Source organism: Globicephala melas, chromosome 16 (assembly GCF_963455315.2).
Source record: "Globicephala melas chromosome 16, mGloMel1.2, whole genome shotgun sequence".
In the NCBI taxonomy this organism is placed as follows: Eukaryota; Metazoa; Chordata; class Mammalia; order Artiodactyla; family Delphinidae; genus Globicephala; species Globicephala melas.
This window is the reverse complement of record NC_083329.1, coordinates 68,853,757-68,875,764: the sequence shown is the minus strand read 5'-3', so window position 1 is coordinate 68,875,764 and position 22,008 is coordinate 68,853,757. Positions and strand designations below refer to the sequence as shown.

The 22,008-nt window shown below is 46.6% G+C and overlaps 2 protein-coding genes and 1 long non-coding RNA gene across 6 annotated transcripts in view; 1 reads left to right on the top strand and 2 right to left on the bottom strand.

Moving 5' to 3' along the window:
• The window catches only part of LOC115847936 (uncharacterized), a 297,650-nt gene extending 289,693 nt beyond the window's left edge, over nt 1–7,957 (bottom strand). The window contains exons 1-3 of one of the 2 annotated variants that reach the window (XR_009559265.1): nt 7,726–7,957; nt 5,428–5,567; nt 1,951–2,080 (exon numbers count right to left, since the gene is read on the bottom strand). This is a non-coding gene — a long non-coding RNA (uncharacterized lncRNA). The remainder of the gene's footprint in view (nt 1–1,950; nt 2,081–5,427; nt 5,568–7,725) is intronic. The other variant, XR_009559266.1, reaches the window with a different exon arrangement.
• A 171-nt stretch (nt 7,958–8,128) lies between these two features.
• On the top strand, nt 8,129–12,616 carry ADO (2-aminoethanethiol dioxygenase). Its single transcript, XM_030848197.3, has one exon. The coding sequence runs from the start codon at nt 8,555–8,557 to the stop codon at nt 9,365–9,367; it is 813 nt and encodes a 270-aa protein (XP_030704057.1). The 5' UTR covers nt 8,129–8,554; the 3' UTR covers nt 9,368–12,616.
• A 2,522-nt stretch (nt 12,617–15,138) lies between these two features.
• On the bottom strand, nt 15,139–20,726 carry EGR2 (early growth response 2). 3 transcript variants are annotated; one of them, XM_060286165.1, is made up of 3 exons: nt 20,650–20,726; nt 18,960–19,068; nt 15,139–17,616 (listed from the first exon to the last, which is right to left on the bottom strand). In XM_060286165.1, the coding sequence occupies exons 2-3, from the start codon at nt 18,976–18,978 to the stop codon at nt 16,370–16,372; spliced, it is 1,266 nt and encodes a 421-aa protein (XP_060142148.1). In that variant the 5' UTR covers nt 18,979–19,068; nt 20,650–20,726; the 3' UTR covers nt 15,139–16,369. The 3 variants fall into 3 exon arrangements, with proteins under 3 accessions (XP_060142148.1, XP_060142149.1, XP_030704056.1); XM_060286166.1 differs by lacking the exon at nt 20,650–20,726 and adding an exon at nt 20,486–20,617; XM_030848196.2 differs by lacking the exon at nt 20,650–20,726 and having other exon boundaries at nt 18,960–19,712.
• Nucleotides 20,727–22,008: the final 1,282 nt, after the last annotated feature.

Below are 22,008 nucleotides of genomic sequence, written 5' to 3'. Positions count from 1 at the left end.
CCAATCAGAAGAAAAATTCTGTTTATACATTTTTAATTCTACTTAAATAGTAAGCAATATATTTCTTCAATTAATTCCTAAACTGCTATTAACTGGCTAGCTAATTTTCTAACATTGGGTTTAACTCCCCCAAATCTTTTTAGATTATTAATAAGCAGAACAGCATCTTTATAAGAACACTCTGTATATTAGGGACTCTATAAATTCTAACAGAATCAGATTGGTTTCTAATTATGACAAATCATATCTCTTTGTAGACGTACAATGTGCCCATAGAAACTTAAAATGTCCGTTTTTCAAAACCCATTTCTGACTGAAATATAATGAAGTATTTCAGTTTACATGCCTAGAACCAGAACAACAGAAATGTCTTCTTGACATTAACACTTAGTAAGTCTTCGGAACATGACCTCCACCTCTTTGGTAACTTCTGCTCTCCCACATCAGAAAGCTCCCTCTCATCCCTTTGTCACTCCCCTCTCTTCTTCCTTTTCCTTTCTGCCATTTTGGATGGGAAAGACTTACAGTGGAGGAATGTGAGGAAAACCATAATGATTCCTTCTGCCATCCATGAGACTAAAATCTGTCCCCAAACAGGAAAAGATGGCCAAGTGAAGGCTTTCATTTACTGAATTCTATCTCAAGCCCTTCCAAACATAAGACTCTTCAAGCCATATACACACATACAAAACAAGTTGTTTTTTGAGGGTTTTGCTTTTGGTAGATTTATGGAACTGTTTCCTTTTATTCAAGTTTGCTGAAAGCCAACGAGAAAGAACTCTAAATTAAGGTACATCTCTTACTAGTTGCTTGGGTTTGACAAATAAAGCAATCGTCAAAATCAAGTAGTGTGCACTTCTTTTAAAAGCTCTATTTGTCTGACATAATATAACAGCAGGATGGCTAGGCAAATAAATGGCATTACTTAATATAATCACTTAATGTTGTGCAACCAACTTCAGGTCTCATTGCTTTATCGCTTGCAAAGAGTTTGATGATAATAAAGTTGATTGTTAGTGTGAAGAGATAAATTGTTCAGTAGTTAGAGTTGTTAATGAAAGCAAAAGAACACAGAAGAGGAAAAATAGGTTTTAGCAGCCCAAATTCATTGCTAATTGCTTGTGCATTCATTATAGGCTGAACACAGCTAATTACCTAATTAAACTAAAGCTCTGCTACCTTAGGGGAATTTCTAGAGCTATGATGTTGGTTGTCAATTACCTCAGCAGGTCTGGTTGAAATGAGTAGTTAACTCAAGGCATGTTTTGCTTTTCCTGGTAGCAATACACGGCACTCTTGTTGCATAATATATGCTTAGAATGAAAAAAAAAAGTTTTCCTTAAAAAATACTATGGAGGGCTTCCCTGGTGGCGCAGTGGTTGAGAGTCCGCCTGTCGATGCAGGGGACACAGGTTCGTGCCCCAGTCCGGGAAGATCCCACGTGCCGCGGAGCGGCTGGGTCCGTGAGCCATGGCCGCTGGGCCTGCGCGTCCTGAGCCTGTGCTCCGCAACGGGAGAGGCCACAACAGTGAGAGGCCCGCGTACCGCAAAAAAAAAAAAAAAAAAAAAATACTATGGAAACTTAACAACGGTAAACCTTATATTAAACAAGAGCTCTTGCTCATTTTATTCAATAATTTATATTCAGGAAATGTCAAGATAATCTACTTTAGGCAGACAACACAGACACAAAGGAGAAATCAGGTATCACTGTATGCATGTTACTGAGTGTTCTCGTCGCATGCTGTTTTTAAAAATACATTTTAAAAAGTGTCTTTTGTGATGCTCTTCAGTATTTCACAGGATAAAATTATACTACTTAATTTTACATAATATTTTAGATTCATAAGTTTTTTTTTTTAAGCTGGAAGAAAAGTAGTAAATCATCTAGACTAAATTATTCATTTTATAAATAAGGGAACCAAGGTTCCAAGAAGTGAAATGACTTACCCAAAGTCATACACTGGGTTGCTAGAACCAGGAGTAGAACTGGTATCCTGTCAGTCTATTGTTCTTTCTTCCTTGATTCCTGCTTTCCATATTCAAATTGTACCGTCATTTCTCAGGCTTCCTCTAAATGCTGTAACAGAGCATCTAGTTGGACAAGGTTTTTAGTTTGTTTGCTTATTTTCAAAAGGCATTTTAGTAGCATTTTACTCCTCCAAAAAAACACATGTAATACTGTCCCTATTTATTTCAAGTCAGTCAAATGTCTCAGGACGTATTCTAAGGTGAACACTCAAGGGAGCAGATTTTTTAAAAAAGTTATGATAAACTTATGGTGGATTTTATTAATCAGATTGTTCAAGCAATTGAATTGCACCCTGATATTTTGTTCCTAGGGAATTTGATCCTAAATCAATGGACCATAAATCATCAAGCAATATTTACTAAGCATCCCTTGAGAAAGGTATTTCCCAAGAAAGTATGATTTCATTCTCAAGAGTTTTCCCACTTCCCTTGATTCTGGGCTATGGTGCCTATTCCTTGCAAGGACAGAGAATTCTGGAACCCTCCTCTGCCCCTTTCACAGCCATTTTTCAGGTAGGCACCAGCAATGAACATCCAGTTCTTTTCTGCTAAGTTAAAGAGGATGATTTTCCCTTTCACTGCCTCTTGAAGATGAACATCAACTGTTTCACTACTTGCGATTCAAATCCATTAATTAAAATAAATATAAAGTAAAAAACATCTCTCTTTCAGCCAAGAGGAAAAGGACAGATGGGGAAGCGGAGGAGGTGGAGATACCTCATGTCTTCTTAAAGGGAAAAAAAAAAAGGGAAAGAAAAACAAGAAGCATGAAATTGGGGGGAAAAGTTAATTAAGAGAGGTAAAGAGTGTTTAGATTTAATTTACAGTTCAGAACTATTCTGGGTCTTATAATAATTGCACTACTTAAAGGAGAAGAGGAAAACCTCTCTAATATCAAATTGGTAAGGGGAGTGTTAAATCACCTCCAAAAATGGTGACTCCTGGCCTTTGGCTATGCTTCACACTGAGCATCACAAAAACTTTTCTACATTATTGACTTGCAAAAGCCACACCTTATTTTGCTTCCTCCTCAACCTCTCTCTGCATGCTCCCAATTTTTAATTTCTTTCTCCCTTGCCTCCCATTGCCTGAAAAAAGACACTGGCAAGGAAGAGAAAAAGGAGTTAGTTTAAGTCCTTCTCCATCCAACCCTACATTCATCAGTATGTAGAACCACACAGAAAACAAAGCTATATCACACAAAACAACCTCTGCAATTTTTTTGTGCAACGTGAACACCTAAAGTCTGACCTGAACACTACAAACTACTGGGCCTGGCATACTTAACGGAACAGCCCATATACCAAAGTGATCTGATTTCAGATAACCACGCAAAGTTAAATCAGAGTAGAGTGGAGCAGAGTTACTTTATAAGACCTTAGTGGAGATGGACAGAGCTAAGAAGAGTTACGCTGTAATAATTTTAGATAAATGAGACGAAAGAAAATACGGATGTTTGCCATGCCTAGAACTAGTTCTTCTGCCTTCAGAACTATTTATTTTTTCTTACAACTTGACATTCATTCATGATAATGGATGAAAACATATGCTAAATTTCTTAAAAACTGAAAGGAAAGCTACAATAGAAACCCAAAATATTTCAAATATAAATAAGTACAACTGAGTCCAAAAGTAGAAAAAAATTTTATCAATTTTTATCATGTTCTATAGCAAATTAAAAGGCAGATATAGTAGTAAGTTGGCAAGAGGTACTGGGAAACAAGAAACCTTCCTGCCCACTTTAAAAAAACTACCAGCCTACTGTAGGCTAGCAACACTGAGCATTTGAGAATGTCAGTACTTTTGTACTCTTTTGACTGGGTCCAAGCATGATCAAAAGAGATGGACAAAACGAATTCTGAAAAATGATTTGAGGGCTTCCCTGGTGGTGCAGCGGTTAAGAATCCGCCTGCCAGTGCAGCGGACACGGGTTCGAGCCCTGGTCCGGGAAGATCCCACATGCCACAGAGCAACTAAACCCGTGTGCCACAACTACTAAGCCTGTGCTCCAGAGCCTGCGAGCCACAACTACTGAAGCCCATGCATCTAGAGCCCGTGCTCCGCAACAAGAGAAGCCACCGCAGTGAGAAGCCTGCGCACCACAACGAACAGTAGCCCCCGCTCACCGCGCGCAGCAACGAAGACCCAACGCAGCCAAAAAAATTAAATTTTTTTAAAAAAGAAAGAAAAATGATTTGAGAAAAAGTCAGAAGATGATCTATCCCATGAATTAAGGAAAAGTCCTCATAAAGAAGAGGGCCAGGGGAAGAAAAATGAAAGATAAAATATAAGCCAAGTTCCCAAAGAATGAATAGATCATATAAATAAGCAGGTAGAATTAAGAAAAGATGTGTGTGTGTGTGTGTGTGTGTGTGTGTGTGTGTGTGTGTGCATGCGTGCTGGGGGCTCTTCCAATTCTTCTTGCTTCCTGATTAATTAAGCAACTGTTAAAAAAAAATCTCAGCTTTACTCATGCTTCTGTGTGCTTCCCTCATTCCTAAATTTAATAGTTAGATGTGGGCAGGAGGTGAGATTTAAGCTTTATCAGTCTTACCTATCACCACATAGCTGTCAACTCATGAAAAAGAATATGCGAAAAAAATATACTTTAAGAAATAGATTGCCAAAGCAACAGCTCATCAGCAAGCCCTGCAGCTCCACCTACAAAGTAGATTGCTAATCTTTACACTAGTTTTCTTTTCTCTAGATTTCTGCCTTCAACTGGGCTTCTACGCTGTTACATCGCCCGCCCACCAATCTCTGAAAAGTGTAAAACAGATCAAGTCATTCTCCTGCCCAGTACTCTCTGAAAGCTTCTTACAACACTTATAATCCAACTCCCTACCATGGCCCTCAACTCCCTGTAACACCCCAATCAGGGCCTATAAGGCCTGTGGAATATGTCCCTTGCCTACCTCCCCAACTTCATCTCCCTCCAGGAACTCTGAAGGTCACTACATAGCCTATCCCCACCAGCATTTGTTCTTGTTCCCAATTATACCAAGTTCCTTTACATCTGGTCAAAGTCATGGTCTCCAATACTCTGTTTGACATCCTTAGGGCTATTTTCCTAGTCTTGGAATGCTGACCCCAGATTTTTCCACAGCTGACTCCTTAATATTCAGAACCAAATATTATCTTCTGGTCACACCTGACAACTCAATAACACACACACACACACACACACACACACACATCACACCGCCATCCTGTTTGTCTTTATAAACTCATCTCTGAAATTATGTTGCTCATTTATTTGTATTGTGTAACAACCTCCAACCCCAAAGTACACACACACAGAGAGAGACACACACACACGTAAATTCCTTGAATTCCAATATTCTTTGCCAAATCCTCAAAGCCTAGAACAATGCCTGGTACCTAATAAATACTCACTATTTATCGAATGATAGATTGCATCTGTCCCAAACTTTTCCCAAATCTTGTTTCTGTCTTGTATTTCTAGCACTTGTTCACTATCACTTCTCTTTTGTCTGTTCTCCTTTCTGAATGTCTTTTGGTATTCATTCTGCTTACTGCAACACAAAGGAAAACAGAACAAGGAGCATAAAAAGAAGGACGTTATTGGTAATAGAAACCCAGTCAGCCTATGCTACTGGCAGTGGGGCAGAAGGCCAAATATTGTAAAATGCTTCTTCAGGGCAAAAGCCATTAGGATGGATCTCATCCATTAGAACAGCTCTTAAGGACAGTTTCAAAAAGGAATTATGGGGCTTCCCTGGTGGCGCAGTGGTTGAGAGTCCGCAGAGCTGCTGGGCCCGTGAGCCATGGCCGCTGAGCCTGCGCGTCCAGAGCCTGTGCTCCACAACGGGAGAGGCCAGAACAGCGAGAGGTCCGTGTACCGCAAAAAAAAAAAAAAAGGAATTATGGAGGTAGCCTGTCTGTGGCCTAAAAAAAGTACCATATGCCTTATGGACACTCAGCAGTTCTTAAAAACTTTAATGTGCAAAAGATACAGATGAAGATTTTGAGATGATCTGAGAAGCTGCACTTTCAACAAATACTCCCAGGTGATTCTGATAAAGGCAGTCTTAGGAAACTTTGCACTCTCAGGCCAAACAATGAACAGCAAGGACCTGAGGGATGGTATTACCAGGTGAATAATTAACCAGTAAAAATAATCTTTTTTTAAAAAATCTCTACCTTGAACCTAATTCTCAAGACAAGCAAATCCCATTTCAATATTTGCTCAATATTATTTAAATTCATTGGTCCTTACAGCTTTTAACGATTTTGAAAGTATAATAATAACTACTATTATGAGACAGCTACTATGGTATCATCAGTGTTTTAAACATGTATCTTAATATCTCATTTTATAGATGAGCTTCAGTTAAATAAGTACGGACAACTATTAAGAAGTAACAGATGTGTTAATAAAGTCTGTGATCTATGGAGTCTACACCTCCCACTAATTATACCTTAATAGAAATAAAATCAATAAATAAAAATCCAGATTTTTAAATGAAGAGAGGGTATTTTTTTCTCTTAAATATTCCTCACTTTAGAAAAAGATTGCATGGGATTTCATTACGTGAACTTTGACAGTACATTTAAGTACTTTAACAATGGCATGGCAACCTCTGAAAATGAGTAAAACTTAAGAGTCCTTTTCTAAAACAATCACCCTCTCAATTGAAATCACCAAATATTAAGAACTGGTTCATTATTTACAGATCTAGCAGTGGTTTTCAAACTGGGCTGATAATTAAGAATCACTTAAGGAGCATCTTAAAAATAAAAATTCTGGGCTTCACATCAGTTCTTCTGAATCAGAATCTCTTGGGTTTGACCCCCAAATCTTTATTTTTATAATGCTCCCCAGGGTCTTCTGATGAGTAAGGAGAGTTCAGAATAACTGTTACCCTAACTCCAGATTCTACAAGTAAATAAACTGAGGATATAAAAGGGTAGAGTCTGCTAAAGACAGACAACTTTAAGTAGCAGTAAGTAGCACAGTAGGCTGGAAAAACAATATCCTAACTCCACATTTAGTGCTTTTAACACCAATTCAAGCTGCCGGTTTTGGTAAAACTGTACTTATTTCTGCTCTGCTTAAGCCCTGTCAATTATTCGCTATCCTCTTGCAACTTATTTCCTCATCTGCAAACTGGGAATAATAATAATGCCTACCTCTTAAGAGATGCTGTGAGGATTAGTATAATATTCATCAGGTAATGTACTTAACACAATACCTGACCAATACTGAGTGCTCCTTAGATAGGTTACATAGCCCACTAAAAAAGCATGCCTTTTTTTAACTGGAGAGAATTTACTGCACCACTCCAATTACAAAACTGAGTAAGAAACCCTTGTTTAGCTTTGGAAATCCAAAAGGACTCTAAACTCAGGGTAAGGTTAAGGTCAAGAGTTTGCCTTTTTCTCCCACAACAAGGTTTCTCACAGGATGCTTCAGAATCATCTAAGGAACCAATCTCTGGATGAAGACCAGGCATCTGTATTTTTAAAAAGCTCCCCTCCTCCCCTAACCAAGTGCTTCTTGGGCAATCTAAGGTTTGATAACCATTAGTATACAGAATCGGTGACCACAGCAAATAGCCTCTCAAGTTCCACCAAAAAACTACCGTACTCTGTAACGAGAAGAGCAGCGTCATCAGACCCTGATGCAGACAACAGCTGGGGAAGGCTGGGTACAGTATCTGTGGCGCTCACCCCGGACAGTCTCGACCCTCTCATCTCCTCAGAAACTTAGGAAATTACGAAAGCGCGGTCCCGTAACTCCTGTGGCAGACAGTGCCGCCTGGACGGCCACAAGGAGCTCGTTAACTCAACAGCCTCATTCCCAAGGCTAAGGCCACAGGAAAAAGACCTTGTAACGCTGACAGGGCCCAAGCGGCGTCAGAAGGTTAACGACCCTCTTGCCTTGGTTCCTTGAGACTGCCAAGAGCCTCCACCACACCACAGGCCAGACGCCGGAAGTGCGTCACCCCAACCTGCTGAGGAATGCCGGGAGTTGTAGTTAACTGGCTACTTCTCTGGTGCCCCAGTTCGCCTTTCTTCAAACAAGCAAACACCTTGGGACCGTACTAAAGGTCGCTTTATGACACACATATCTAATCCTTCCCTTTTCCAGCTGACAAAGGGAACTCTCTGAGCGCGCATGCGGAATACCGGACTACAAGTCCCAGCATGCTCTGAAAGGCGCCGGGAACGCCTGACCGCCGCCGTAGGTGCGGGCCGCATGAATGGAGCTTCGGGCGTAAGGCAAAGCCTACCGCCGTCCGCGCGGCCGGTACCTGCTCCCGGAGCGTGAGTGCGGGGTGTGGGCCGTGCGCGTGCGCGCTCAAAGGGAGCGCGAGGCGGGCGCGTGGCCGTTGAGGTGGGCGGCTGTAGTGCCGCGCGCCCGACTGGCCGGTAGTTGCGGGGCCTCCTGCCTCGCCGGGGGCTGCGGGCAGCCGTGGCGGCCGCCGGGGACCGCAAGGGGCGGAGGAAAGCTGGGGGCGGAGGGGGCCGGCCTCGGCACGCAGAGGAACAGCAGGGCATGCCCCGAGACAACATGGCCTCCCTGATCCAACGGATCGCCCGCCAGGCGTGCCTCACCTTCCGGGGCAGCGGGGGCAGCCGCAGCTCTTCCGACCGCGGCGAGGCGCCAGGCCCCGAGGCGCCGATGTCGCAGGGCTTCCCGGAGAACCTGAGCAAGCTGAAGAGCCTGCTGACCCAGGTCCGCGCGGAGGACCTGAACATCTCCCCGCGCAAGGCCACGCTGCAGCCGCTGAGGCCCAACCTGCCGCCAGTCACCTATATGCACATCTGCGAGACAGACGGCTTCAGCCTCGGCGTGTTCCTGCTGAAGAGCGGCACCTCCATCCCGCTGCACGACCACCCGGGCATGCACGGCATCCTCAAGGTGCTCTACGGCACCGTGCGCATCAGCTGCATGGACAAGCTGGAGGTGGGCAGCGGGCAACGGCCGCGGGCCCCGCCACCAGAGCAGCAGTTTGAGCCGCCTCTGCAGCCGAGGGAGCGGGAAGCGCTAAGGCCGGGTGTGCTGCGCTCGCGCGCGGAGTACACGGCGGCCAGCGGCCCCTGCGTCCTCACGCCACACCGGGACAACCTGCACCAGATCGACGCTGTGGAGGGGCCCGCCGCCTTCCTAGACATCCTGGCCCCGCCCTACGACCCCGACGACGGCCGGGACTGTCACTATTACCGGGTGCTGGAGCCTGTCAGGGCCAGGGAGGCCTCCGGCTCGGCCTATGACCTGCCCCGAGAGGTGTGGCTCCTGGAGACCCCGCAGGCCGATGACTTCTGGTGCGAGGGGGAGCCCTATCCAGGTCCCAAGGTCTTCCCTTGAAGCCGCCGGCGCCCGGGATTGGTGGGCCAAAGACATGCCCTACTCGTATCTGGGCTTGGCTGACCGCGACCCATCACAAAGGCTCTCTTCCTTCCCCCAGGCCTGGGCGTTGGATCTACTGGAATGGGCTGTAGCCGCTTCCTCGGGAGCCTTGCGAAGCGCGGCGACTGGACTGCAGCCACCGGGCACCGTTTGGGGGGCGGAGCAGGCGGGGAAGCTAGGTTGTTTCCTGGCTCTGTCACTGCCACTGAGGTTTTGATTTGTGGGGAGGGGGCAGGGGTCTTATATGAAGCGCTTCCATCCTCAAGCCATAATGAAAATTTCCTTTCCTCTGTTCCCCGTCCTATACAAAATACACTAAGTGGTTTTCTCCGCCCCCCTCTTTGGGTAAATAGGATTTGTTTTCCACTTACGTCCTTATGCCCTTTTACTCCTCATTATTATAGTTCTAACTTACTGACTTTGCATGACCTAGTGGTTTGAATTGTTTTTAGTTCAAGGCATTGATAAAAACTAGGTTTAAAGAGATGAGCTATTATTTAAAGTGAGCTGTCCGGCCTAATGAAGTCGTTGTGAAAATTAAATCCATTTTTCCAGAGTTGGGGGATTACCCCCAAACGTAAGTATGCATGTAGAGGGCAAGATTTATTTTCTTTCCTCCCGTTGCCCAGTAACCACATCTGGGTTACTCTGGCAGCATCTAATAAGAAATACAAGCACCTGCATATCTCAGTGACAAATGGACACTTAGAGCTTCCCGATGAGTCTCCAGATCTCTGAGTTGAGCAGATTTCTTGTTGCAGATTCACCTTTAATGCAAAAACTATATTATCCTCAAGTGACTTTTTTTGTCTTAGCGTACTTTAAGAAGTAATAGGGTAATTCTGTATTTTCTAACCATAAGATTCAGAGGAGCTGAATCGGTATGCTTCCAAACAACGGAATGTAAAACACCCTTAGCCAGCTGTTGAATTCTGTGCCCATATTTACTTCCAGTATTTTCCTGCAAAAGTAGAGGAAAATGTTCATGACTGTTTCAAATTCTCTCAGGAGTTCTAACGTTCCAGGGGGCTTGATGATTCCAGCTGTGTTGTTGGTGTCAGTGTTCTCAGAACCTTGTCCCTCAAATAGGAGAGAGCCAGTGCTTGCTTCATCTAGGGTGAGTTTTCTGCAGGAAGAGAGAGAGGCACAGATGATCAAGGCTAGAAAATTGAGAATTAACTATACTGCTGGCCACTTTAGGGCACCAAAACTTGGGACAAAACACTTCCCATTCCCAACCGCTTGAAATGAACAGCTGTGTTGTGACTAGTTTTATTTTTGTCCTTTTAATTGGCTGAGCTTTACCTTGTTTACAAATGTATTGACACCATTTGCTTCAGGCCAAGGAACACTCCTGTTTCCCCCTTTTTACTATTTATAGGACTCTTTTTTTCACAAAACTTTTAATAAAAAAAACTGTAGAAATAAACACATTAAAATTTGTCCAGCTGTTGTCTAAGCCCTCTTGATTGACTTGCCCATGTGGCAGTTGAGTTCTAATATCTGTAATAAAGGGAGATTTGCTATTGGTGGGAAGTGATGACCCTGTAGGGAAGCAGTATGTGCCTTTGCCTCTTTTCGCACACTGGGTTACAGAGGCCCAGAGTGAAGGAATATTTGTTCCCAAATTTAAAAATAGAATGAAAAAGCAAATTCTTAATGACTTTTCTTAAAAAACAAATTACAAAAAAGATGCTACTAAACATGATATGCCACTGTGTTGTAAAACCTGACACAAGCATAATGCATTTCTTCCAAGTTTGCTAAAATTGTTTTATGGTAGTGTCACATTCTGGTGTGGTTTAGTATACCTTAGGGGCAGTTTGAAGCAGTTCTTCAGGCCATTCAGTTTGAAATTAAATTCTGGATATGCAAATGATGATTTTCTTTAAAATTGTTCACAAAATGGGTTTTTTTCATAGCACAATGATGAATGTGTATGGTTATCACATACCTACCTGTTTTGAATTATATTGTAGCAAAAAGTTGATCAACTTACAATGATTGTTGATAATGATATATAGGTTATAATACAATCTGGAGTACATTAAACTAACCTACAAAAACTCATTCTGGCAACAGGACAGTAATAAAAGAGAACTTGTTTTTGCAAACTTCATTATGAAAAATTTTTAAGTTCTCAAGTACAAGCAAGTTAAATGAAGAAGACTAAGGTGCTTTTCAAAAGAGTAACTGAAATTATCACAGGCCAAAACAGCATTATATCTCTCTAGTTCAATAAGAACAGTGAAACTTTCGTTTCACTAATAATTCTGAGTAAATTAATGGTGAAAACAAAATTAACTTGTTTTAATGAGCCACCAAGGAAAGAATATTCTTAATACAGAGACAAAATGTGGTGCAGAAAAGCCTTGCACCTTTCTGCATAAACTGTTAGAGGTGACTTAATGTGCTGCTGTTGTGTTTCCATATATTCCTGCAATATGGGTAACAACTGTGGGAAAAAAGTTGTCTTCTACAAAGACTAATGAGCACAATGATACTAATCACTTAACTTTCTGTTGAATAACAAATGCAATAATTGCCTCTCATGGGTGAGAAGTTGTCTAATACTTCTAAAGCTTTTTAATTCTCTGGTTATATCAATTCAGAGTGTTGTATGTCTACCTACTACTTTATGAGAATTGATTTTTTTATTAAGCCTAATTTGCATGGATTGAGTTTAGACCAACTGCTGTTTATCAGTGAAAATGGTGAACCTTTTTTCAAAGTAATGTGTGTTTGTCAACAGGAGTGGGTTACCTGATCTTTTAATGCTAACAGCCCTTAACTTCTCCGAAAACTCACAATTTATGTTCCTTCTTTTGCATTGTTCCCTTGTAGGTGCCTTAGTCTAGGCATCTCAGGAGGACTCTCATCACTCATTTATTCCAAATGACTTGGAGTCTTGTGCTCTAGCTCTACTGTTAAACGAAAAAGCAATATATCTTTAATTCAGGGCTCTGCCCATTGCTATTCAACTCTAACCTGAGGGCAGTGCCACTCCTGTAACTCTCCTGTTCTGAATTCAGAACTTCACATCACAAACAGAAGCTGACCATTGATTATTCACGTTCAATGAGTGGCAAAGAAGGAAATCATTTGTTAAGCCCCATATAGATACTGAATCTTCTGATCCAGCGATGTTTACATTTCTAGATTAAAATCAGTGTACTTGTGGAAAATAAAGTCATTTTTGAAATTGTTGAGAGGTAAATCTTATTTGATTATTGCAAAAGGGAAAAGGAAAATATTACTTGCTATGATGCCTACATTTGAATTGCTGTTAAACATTCACAGTCTGTATGGTAAGATTATGTTGTACTAAAAACTGGGGGCCTTCTGCAGATTCTAAAGTCCAAGTAATAATATAAACTTAAAATTAATAGTTTATTTCCCTGAGTGTGATGTTTGAAACAGCCTGATTGATAAAACATCTGAAATTATTTAACATGCAATCATAACTCTTTTGCTGCAACGAAAACACTCCTTTTATATTTAACCTGAGGAAAATAAGCTAGTGTAAGAAAACAAAAATACGTTCACGGAGGAAAGAACCTTTGGACTTAAATATTTTCTTGTCTTTCTTTTTTCTGTAAAGTTTATTTAATTGTAGTTTGGATTGGCAGCATTTTAGGCACTTGTGATGATAGTGACCATTCTTTCCCACCACCACCACCCCTCAAAGTAGTATCGAACTGTTAAAGCATCACTACAGCCATTTCTAATATATGCCAAACAATTTGCCTTCATTAGCAGTTAGGATATTGAAATTAAATAGCCTGGTTTATGAATAATTGGAAACCTTATTTAGGTTTAACAGACCTATTTTTAATGTGTACTGAACCATCTCAACTGCATTATGATCTTTAAGGAATTACTCTCCAGAAGTTTATTTTTAATAATTCCCAGTAACAGCTGAAACATCAATAATATTATTTAATAAAGCATATTGAACAAAAGAAAGCAGACAGCTTTATATGCTTTATTTCTTGAGCAAAGTAAAAAATGAGACACCTGTGAACAGTACCCTGAATGTTTCAGGCAGATAAAATCTGATTAAAGATTGACCTAACCTATTGAAATCAAGGAGTAAAATCCACAAGGTTGGCTCTGAAAAAACACCAAGGTGTGTTCCTTATGGTATGTATGTTATGCCACTTCACCAAGCCCACATCAAGGCAAATCACCAATATGTATTTCATCTTATTGAAAAGAGATTTTTAGTCTGTTGCTTTGTTAACAATTGTTTACATTGTCTTAATTGAAGGTGCTCTGAAATTAAAATTTGGCAAGACAATTATAAATAACATAAAACTTAGGTGTATTATATTTTAATATAATGACATTTTGGTAGGAGAGTAGTATCATTAAAAACACAATTATCAAAATGTGGCATTGTTTTATACATACTTCTTTAAGAAAATTGGCCAAGCAAGGATGATAGTATGCTGACAAGCTAGGAAATATGAATCTAATGGAATGACACCAGTCACTAGAACAATCTGACACTGAAGTTTAGAAACTTCCATTTAGTAGTTATTAGAGGTATTGTGCATCTTTGAAATAAGGACAGGAAGGAAATAAGGGTTAGTTACCTTCACAAATTAGATTTCGAATTCTAGTGCTGGTAAGGGCAAAAAGTAGTTTCCAGGAGAAGCTGCCACTGCTGTTCTAAAATACAGGCCATCTGTTATCAACCACGCCTGAGAGAGTCTAACAGTGCCAAAGGACAAACAGATGACAGGGTTTTCAGATGATGTAGCTAAACACTGGGCACTCCAGTGTGTTACATTTGTGTAAGGATCCAGAGGCAGCAAGTTATGTTAAATGATATTTAGGTCCAATTTTAGAGTAAAGAAAGATAACTTCACAAATACAATCTGCATTGTATGATACATAGATAACTATTGGGGGGGGTGAATTTATATTTTAAAATCACTACAAAAGGCTTGCAGTAAAATGACCCCTATAGTGTATTGTTTTGCAAACCGTTATCCAGTGCCATGGAGGACCACTTTTGCCTATTTGATTCAGATTGTCTTTGAGGTTTTCTTAAGGCTGGTATACACTTATCTAAAAAGGTGAACGTTTTAATAGTCTCCAGACCCACCAAACCTATGGCAGTGTAATGATCCTTCTGAATAGGTGTAATTGGGGAGACAAGGCTGGAGAGAAATGAGTCCTGGGGTAATTCCTTTGGCAGCCTATTAATGCTGTCATCAGCAGTGTCTGAGTGCATTTTTGATCTGAAGAGGTGATAGCGCTTTTCAAAAAGTTTTCTGCGGTCATGAGAGTAATCCTGGAACCTGAAAGTCATTTCCAGCTTGACCACGCCACCACACTTTCCACAAAGCCACATCTCGTCTGAGTTCCTGGCCCTGGTCAGGGTTCTGAAAACAGCCACAAATGTGTAGTCTCCGAGTGGGCACTTGTTTGTAAGTATTTATTTTCCGGAGCCCACTCAGGAGCAGAGAGAAGTTATAGGCTGTTATAGAGGACGGAACAATGAGTCAAAACAACGCCTCCCCACTTTTACACTAATGCATGGGGGAAATCCCCAGAACACTAGTGTTTGATTGTGAATGGAGATTGCTTTGGGGTGAGAGGGCTGGCGTCAGAAAGGCTAGCAAAGAAGACTTGGAGATCCTGGCTTGGTCAAAGTACTAAAACCCACTGAGTACTGTTGAAGTCCCACCCAATAAATCTTTCATAAGTAATTTCTGCAGCAAAAATATTGTTGAAAAGTATTTATTTACACCATAGTCATAAACCATTCCTTATCTGAACTTTAGTTAGTGGTTTTGTGTTAGAATAAATCATTTATATTTCCACAACTATTAAGAGCTAATAACCAAACAAGTCAGCTCCAGTAGCATTATTTACATTCCCATCTGCAATTTGACTACAAAGGTAACACTTTTAAGTCACAAAACAGAGCATACAAAAATAGACTTTCTAAAAAAAATTCCAAATATTAATAGGCAGAAATATACAGCCATACTAAACCCAGGGAATGATGGTTTTTTTTTCCATAGTAAGGCAATCCATTTACATGCAGACCCTGTAACATTGTCTACATCACACAAGGCACCAAGGACACTTCCAACACAATTGCATGCATCCTAGTTTCAGAGAATATATGTACATCCCCCTTTAAATAAGTTAACCTCTGACTCATTTTGAGATCATAAATGCTTTACTTTTTTTCCCAAAGGTTCAGAACTTGGAGAACAGTGCACATCAAAAATACACAAAATCTGAATGGATATACACTGAAAAAATAGTCTTTACATTTCTCAAGCCACTCAAAAAGGAGCAGATATTGCTATGTCCCTCCCATCACATTGCACTTCTGTTCTCGGAGTTTATAATACATATTGCTTAAAGGGTTGAGATGACTAGATAAGCTTTGATTCACTGTTCTAGGGCCACAGAATGCAGCTTTATAAAGGCCATGCTTCACCCACTGTACAGCATCCCCCAAATCAGTCCCAAGCCATAAAGTGCACATCAGTTTTGCTTCTGCCTTTTTTGCTATCCCCACCTGAAGGGATGAGCATCTCCCAACCTACTGTAGAAAAAGTCTCAGATCATTTCTGACATCCAGAGTCAAAAACCTGTAACCAGTCAAAGTAAGAGAGCGGAAAAAAACCTAGCCAAACAACCCTTTAAAGTAGGGTCATGCCTCAGCCCTCTAGGCCAGGGACCCCCACCCAACCCCCTTCTGAGCCTCCCCATTACCTTGGGGTGACAGTCAACTCACCTAAGAGAGACTAAGGTGGGCTAACTTTTAGGAAGGACCTGCTTCTAAGTGGAAAGGGGAGGGGGCAGTGCTAGGCTCCTAAGGCCCTTTGCCCAAGGAAATGAGGGAAGGGCAGGAATGGGTGGTAGTGTTTGTCGTGCAGCTCCAGTGGATGAAGGGCCTCAAGGAGCTGGTGTGTCAACCTGAGTCTCATCTCAAGGTGTCCGGGTCCGAGATGAGCAAGGGCCGAGGGACCCTCCACCAATAGTGCTGCTGTTGCTGCCGCACAGGGTGCCCCCAGCCTGCGCGCCCCCAGTGCAGGAGGTGGTAGAGGCGGCCGGCACCGACGAGGAGGGGCCACCGCTCTTGCGTTCCTTCTGCCTCAGGTGGATCTTGGTGTGGCGCTTCCTCTCATCACTCCGGGCAAACTTGCGGCCACAGTAATCACAGGCAAAGGGCTTCTCGCCAGTGTGGGTGCGGATGTGGGTAGTGAGGTGATCACTGCGGCTGAAGTTGCGCATGCAGATCCGACACTGGAAGGGCTTGTGCCCCGTGTGGATTCGGATGTGCCGTGTTAGCTCGTCGGAGCGGGAGAAGCGCCGGTCACAGCCTTCTGCTGGGCACGGGTAGGGCCTCTCATGCACTGGGGTCTTGCTAGGCCTGTTGGGGTACTTTCGAGGCCTCAAAATAGGCCGCAGCGGCAGATGGTGTGGGTTATAGGCGGCAGCAGCAGCAGCTGCGGAGCCGCTGCCAGGTAGCCGGGGTCCCTCGCTGCCTCCACTGGCCCCTGGCCCTGTGGCCCCAGCACTGGGCCCTCCCAGGGTAAAGTTGCGGATGGTGGAAAGTGGAGTGAGTGGAGGGGGGACTCGCAGGGAGTCCAGGGGGCAGGGAAAGGGCTTGCGGTCTGGGCCAGCTGCACCATGTAGGTCTCTCTGGCACTGTGATGGGAAAAATCCAGGATAGTCTGGGATCATGGGGAAGAGACCTGGGTCCGTGGCTGGCTTGGGGGACGGGTAGGAAGGAGGTGGTGGGTAGGCCAGAGAGGAGGTGGAGGTTGTGGCTGCCGACAGGAACGCCGAGGGGTCCTGGTAGAGGTCTCCTGCACAGCCAGAATAAGGAGGAGGCGGCGGTGGAGAGTAGAGGTGGTCCAGGTCAGGCTGGGTCTGGGACATGGCGCACACACCCAAGGGTCCAGTGGCCAGTGGGTTGGGGGAGGCAGAGGTGACGCTGGATGAGGCTGTGGTGGAAGCTGGGGAGGTGACCCCTTGCAGGATGCCTGCACTCACAATGTTGATGATGCCTTCTGGGTAGCAGCTAGCACCGGGGTACTGGGGGTCGATGGAGAACTTGCCCATGTAAGTGAAGGTCTGGTTTCGGGGTGCAGAGACAGGAGCAAAGCTGCTGGGATATGGGAGATCCAAGGACCTCTTCTCTCCAGTCATGTCAATGTTGATCATGCCATCTGGGGAGGGGAAAGGAAGAATGGAGGTGGAGTAATGAGAATGCAGCCAAGAATCCCTTCTCACCCCCGTCTCACATGAGTCCAACCCCAAGGCCCAGGATCTTACACTGTAGAGCTGAGGCGGAGTTCAACAGGTGAGGAAATTGTGGCTCAAAGACAGAAGAGGCTAGCCCAATATCCTACTGTGGCAGCCAGTGACAGTCTAGGACGCAAACTACCTCCAGGAAAGCAGATGAGCTACTCCCAACCCCCATATACAGCCATCTGTGGCTCTAGTCCCCAATAAAAATACCCAAAAATAGCAACAAGAGTATTAAAAATTCCCCATCTGCCTGGAACTTCTCTCCCTCTCCTTTGCCTGGGGGGGTCCCACGGCTGGGGCAGACACCACCCAGAAGACTGATCCCAGCCACTGCCGCGAAGGTGTCAGCCTGAGAGGTGAGCCAAAGAAGGGGGTCAATGATTTCCCAGCTGCTCCCCATCCCAGGTGCCTTCCTTTCCTCCCTCTCCCACTGCTGGAGGGAATCGGGCTCTGCGATGGAAGGAGTCTATAGGTTCCCTTCCCCTCCCAACCTTTTCAGCCTTGCCCGACACCCGCGCGTCCTCGCCCCAGCCCAAAGACAGTGGCAGGGCTTCGGGGGAGGCGCGGGGGTTGCGGGAGACCACTTTCCACCGCATCGCCAAGGAGACTCGCGGCACCGGTGCCCGATGGGCTTCCCTCGGCAGCCAGGGGGCCGCTTCCCGCCGTTGCCCGCCCTCCACCTCCTCCTCCCCGAGTGGTCAACCCCCTCAATTTCGCGGGCGGCGCGCAGGTGGGGGCGCTCCTGCAGGCCGCAGGGGGAGCGCGCTCCGAGATTTTCCCCGGGTCTCCTCTGCCGAGGAGGGAGCGGCGGACGCTTTCCTCTGGGGCTTCTCCGCCGCTCGGCTCTCCAGACGCGCAGCTTTCCTCCAGAGCCCCGAACTTTCCCGTCACTTTGCCCCTACCCCGGGAGAGGGGAGACTGGGGTGCGGCCAGCGGAAAGGCCCGCACAAGCCCAGAAGCCTGGTGGGGCACCTCTCCTACTCTCACCCCTCGCCCGCCGGGGGCTGGGCGCGCCGCGGCGCACGCACGCTCGCTCGCTGGCAACCTGGTGCATCTGCCCGCGCGTCCAGCTCCAACGCCCGGATCCCCGCTCACGCGGGCTCCTCCTGCACCCCCTTCCATTCTTCAAAGCCAGTTCAGTCAACGCCGTCCACCTCGCGCCCCGACCCTCTCCTCCAAGTCCTGCACATGCACCGAACCCCCCCCCCCACCATCTCCGAGCTGCGTGGGTCCCGGTCCGCGAAGGGGGCAAGCGGCTTACCTCCGGCCACTCCGTTCATCTGGTCAAAGGGGCCTCCCAGTTCGGCATTGGGGAAGATGGTCACCGACGTCGCGGCGAGGTCCTCCACCGGGTAGATGTTGTCAGACAGCTGGTGCACAAAACCACTGAGAGTTACTGGGATTTTGTCTACGGCCTTGGCGGTCATCATTTGCTCCTCGCACAACCTGGAGACCCAACTCCCTCGCTACCTGGAGTGTCAGAGAAGCCGTTTTGGAGAGGGATTGGACTGAGCCTAGGCAGGTATCTCCTTTTGCCCTCCACACTTAAAGGCAACTACCCACCTCAAAAAAAAAAATCTAACAAATAAAACTAGCAAACAAGTTGCTTTTTTTTTTAAGAAGAAAAATGGCTATTTGCCACTGACTCTCTCCTGTGTTCCGGCTGGGAAGCCAGGAGTTGCTGGTGTAGTGTTATTATAACAGTCAGTGTGTCCCCTCGCCGAGCTATTAATCAATTGCTGCTCTCCGGGTTAGACGGAAAGTGTTGCTCTAAGTATTTATGGGCAGGTCCTCAATGCCCGTGACGTCACTGCCCATATATGGACTGAGGAACAGGGCTGGGCCAGGCGGCTTTTGCCGTCACATGGCCGATTTGCATAGGGGCTCGGCTGCGCGGGCTCCTCCGGGCTCGCGACTCCCGGCTGGCAGCCCGCGAGGATCCATGGGGGTCTGGGGCGCGGGGCCCGAGCCGCAGGCCGGATCCAGAGCGCAGGGCCGGACGCGGATAGGGCGCGCCACGGGTCCGGCTTAGACCACTGTGGGAGAGCGATCGGTCCGGGCTGCGGCGCGGCCTCCCGGGCGGGGAGGAATTCCGGTTCTCCGGGACTTTCCAAAAAAGGCGAAGATCCGGTGCCGGCAGCTCCGCCTCCCCAGCCCTTGTTTGGGAGCCATTCCGGAAAATTAAACTTCGGAAAGAAACCGAGCGGAGCCGAGACACTACAGTCAAACCCCTACTCACTTTCTTGGCAGCTCAAAACCGCAAGCAAAAGGAGGCAGAGAAGAAAAAAAAAAAAGCTGCATGCATTCACGGAAGCTGACTGCTTTTTTCTGAATTACTTGGTGGAAAGAAGTAGCTGGTGATAAGAGTGAATGCGGTATTGCTTTTTTGGAAAGTCTGTTCTATTTATACAGGAGCGAAAACGGAACAGGTTTGGGGTTGTTTGTTTGTTTAAGTATTTTGGGCACCTTGGGGCGGGGGGGAGCTCCCTAGGAGGAGCAGATAACTGCGGGGAGCTTCGAGAGAAATCCTCAGCCGGAGACACCCCCCCCTTCCTCTGCCCGCGCGCTCCCCGCCCCCCTTCAGCTGCTGCACGGAGCGGGCGCCCTTCCCGGCGCGTCTGGGCGGTCGGCAGTGTGGGGGCGTCCAGATGGAGGCTTGGACACTCACCCTGCCCCGCCACACACGCGCACACACTCTTACACTCACACACGCTCCACTTCCGCTGCACACACTCCTGCCCCCGCCACCTTCTTCACACACCCACTCGCACACCTTACGCTACACACCTCCCTGTTGACAGCGAGCTCGTGCGCTCGCCTCGCCAACAGAATGCCTGGTCGGCAGAGTGGGCGCCTGGGTTTGCTGAACAGGCTGCTCTGCGAAGACACCCATCCTCACCTTCACTGCCTGTACCTGCCGCCACCGCAGTCATCCACCCCCGAAAGCCTACCCTCCGGAGGTGCGCTCTGCCCGCACCCGAGCGCTACTCCAGAACACACACATGAGGAGGAATATTCTTCCTATCCCTGGCCAAGAGCCACCTCGGGGAGCCGAGCGAGGTCCAGAGTGATAGCAAACGGTGACGCTAACGCCAGTTTCGAGTAGCCATCACCGTACGCGCTTTTCCCTTTGCGTGTAAAAAAAAAAAAAAAAAAAAAAAAAAAAAAAAAACTGGCCCCGATGGGAACCTTTCTGCTTAGTTCCCAAAGCAATTTTTAAAAACTTTTCAGAGGTCCAGATAGCGGTGGGTTATGACTGGCTGCACAGACCGCTTCTATCTCCCGGCGCGCCCTGGCCCACCCCACCCCCACCCCCCCGGAGCGCTCCTGGCCTGGCCGGGGCTCCGTAGGAGGTTGGTCTCAATTGCTCAAACCTGGCGAGTGGACGCCTGCCAGACCCTTTCCCGCCCCCAAAGCAGCCAAGGCCTGGCGTAGGGCGCGGGACAGCCTCTAGAGCCCAGCCCTGCCCTTTCCCGCGGCGGGCCAGGACGGCCCCAGCCTCGTGGGGGCCCGGGCGGCCGAGAGCCACGGCGCCACGCCGTGGAAGAAGCGCGGCGCTGCAGGCGGCTTCCCGGCCGCTCACCTGCCACGGCCCCAGCCGCTGCGAGTCCGCTCCCGCCCGGCCCCGCGCGCGGCAGTCAGGACCCCGGGGCAGCGGTGAGCTGCCTCTGCTTCTCCTCCGGCGCTCCGGTTCTCCCCCTGCCCGCCGCGAAATTGGTTCTCCCGCGGACGGCCATCTTCCTGACTTCAAACGCCCAGAGAAAATTTGGGAAAGTTTCTCGCTTGCGCTGCGCGCTCTTTTCCAATTGGAGATAAAAATTAAAGGGGAAAGGAAGGAAATCGCAGCAAAATTAGCACCCTTGTAGGTACCCCACCCTCGGCAAAAACGTGGAAAGTCCCGTTTCTGAAAAAAGAAAAGAAAGCTGCACTCTTACCACGTGCGCCGGCCCGCTCCGCCTGCGCTCCGGCCCGTCCTGCGGCCCCCGCGCTGACCACCGGCAAGACGACGCCTCGGAGGGGAGCCCGACTCGCATCTCCAGCCCTGAGTCTGAAAGAAGGGGGGGGGACCGAATTATGCAAATATGGGTCGTGGCAGCGGGGCTCGGGTTACGGCCCCCGGCGGCCTCCGAGGTAAGGCACCCACCGGTGGCAAGCGCAGGCGCCGCGACTGGTTGCGCTTCGCTCCTCTCCACGCACGTGGGCGGGCGGGTGAGTCGCCCGGGCCGCCGGGCGGTGGGCGCCGCTGCCAACCCCGCCGGCGGCCACAGCGCGCTTCCCGGAGGGGGAGCTCCTGGACGCCCGAGTACGGG

Coding starts and splice junctions, on each gene's coding strand:
- ADO (XM_030848197.3), top strand. CDS start 8,555: ATGCCCCGAGACAACATGGCCTCCCTGATCCAACGGATCGCCCGCCAG.
- EGR2 (XM_030848196.2), bottom strand. CDS start 19,128: ATGATGACCGCCAAGGCCGTAGACAAAATCCCAGTAACTCTCAGTGGT. Junction 17,617..18,959: donor GATGAACGGAGTGGCCGGAG/GTAAGCCGCTTG, acceptor TCCCCTCCCCAG/ATGGCATGATCAACATTGAC.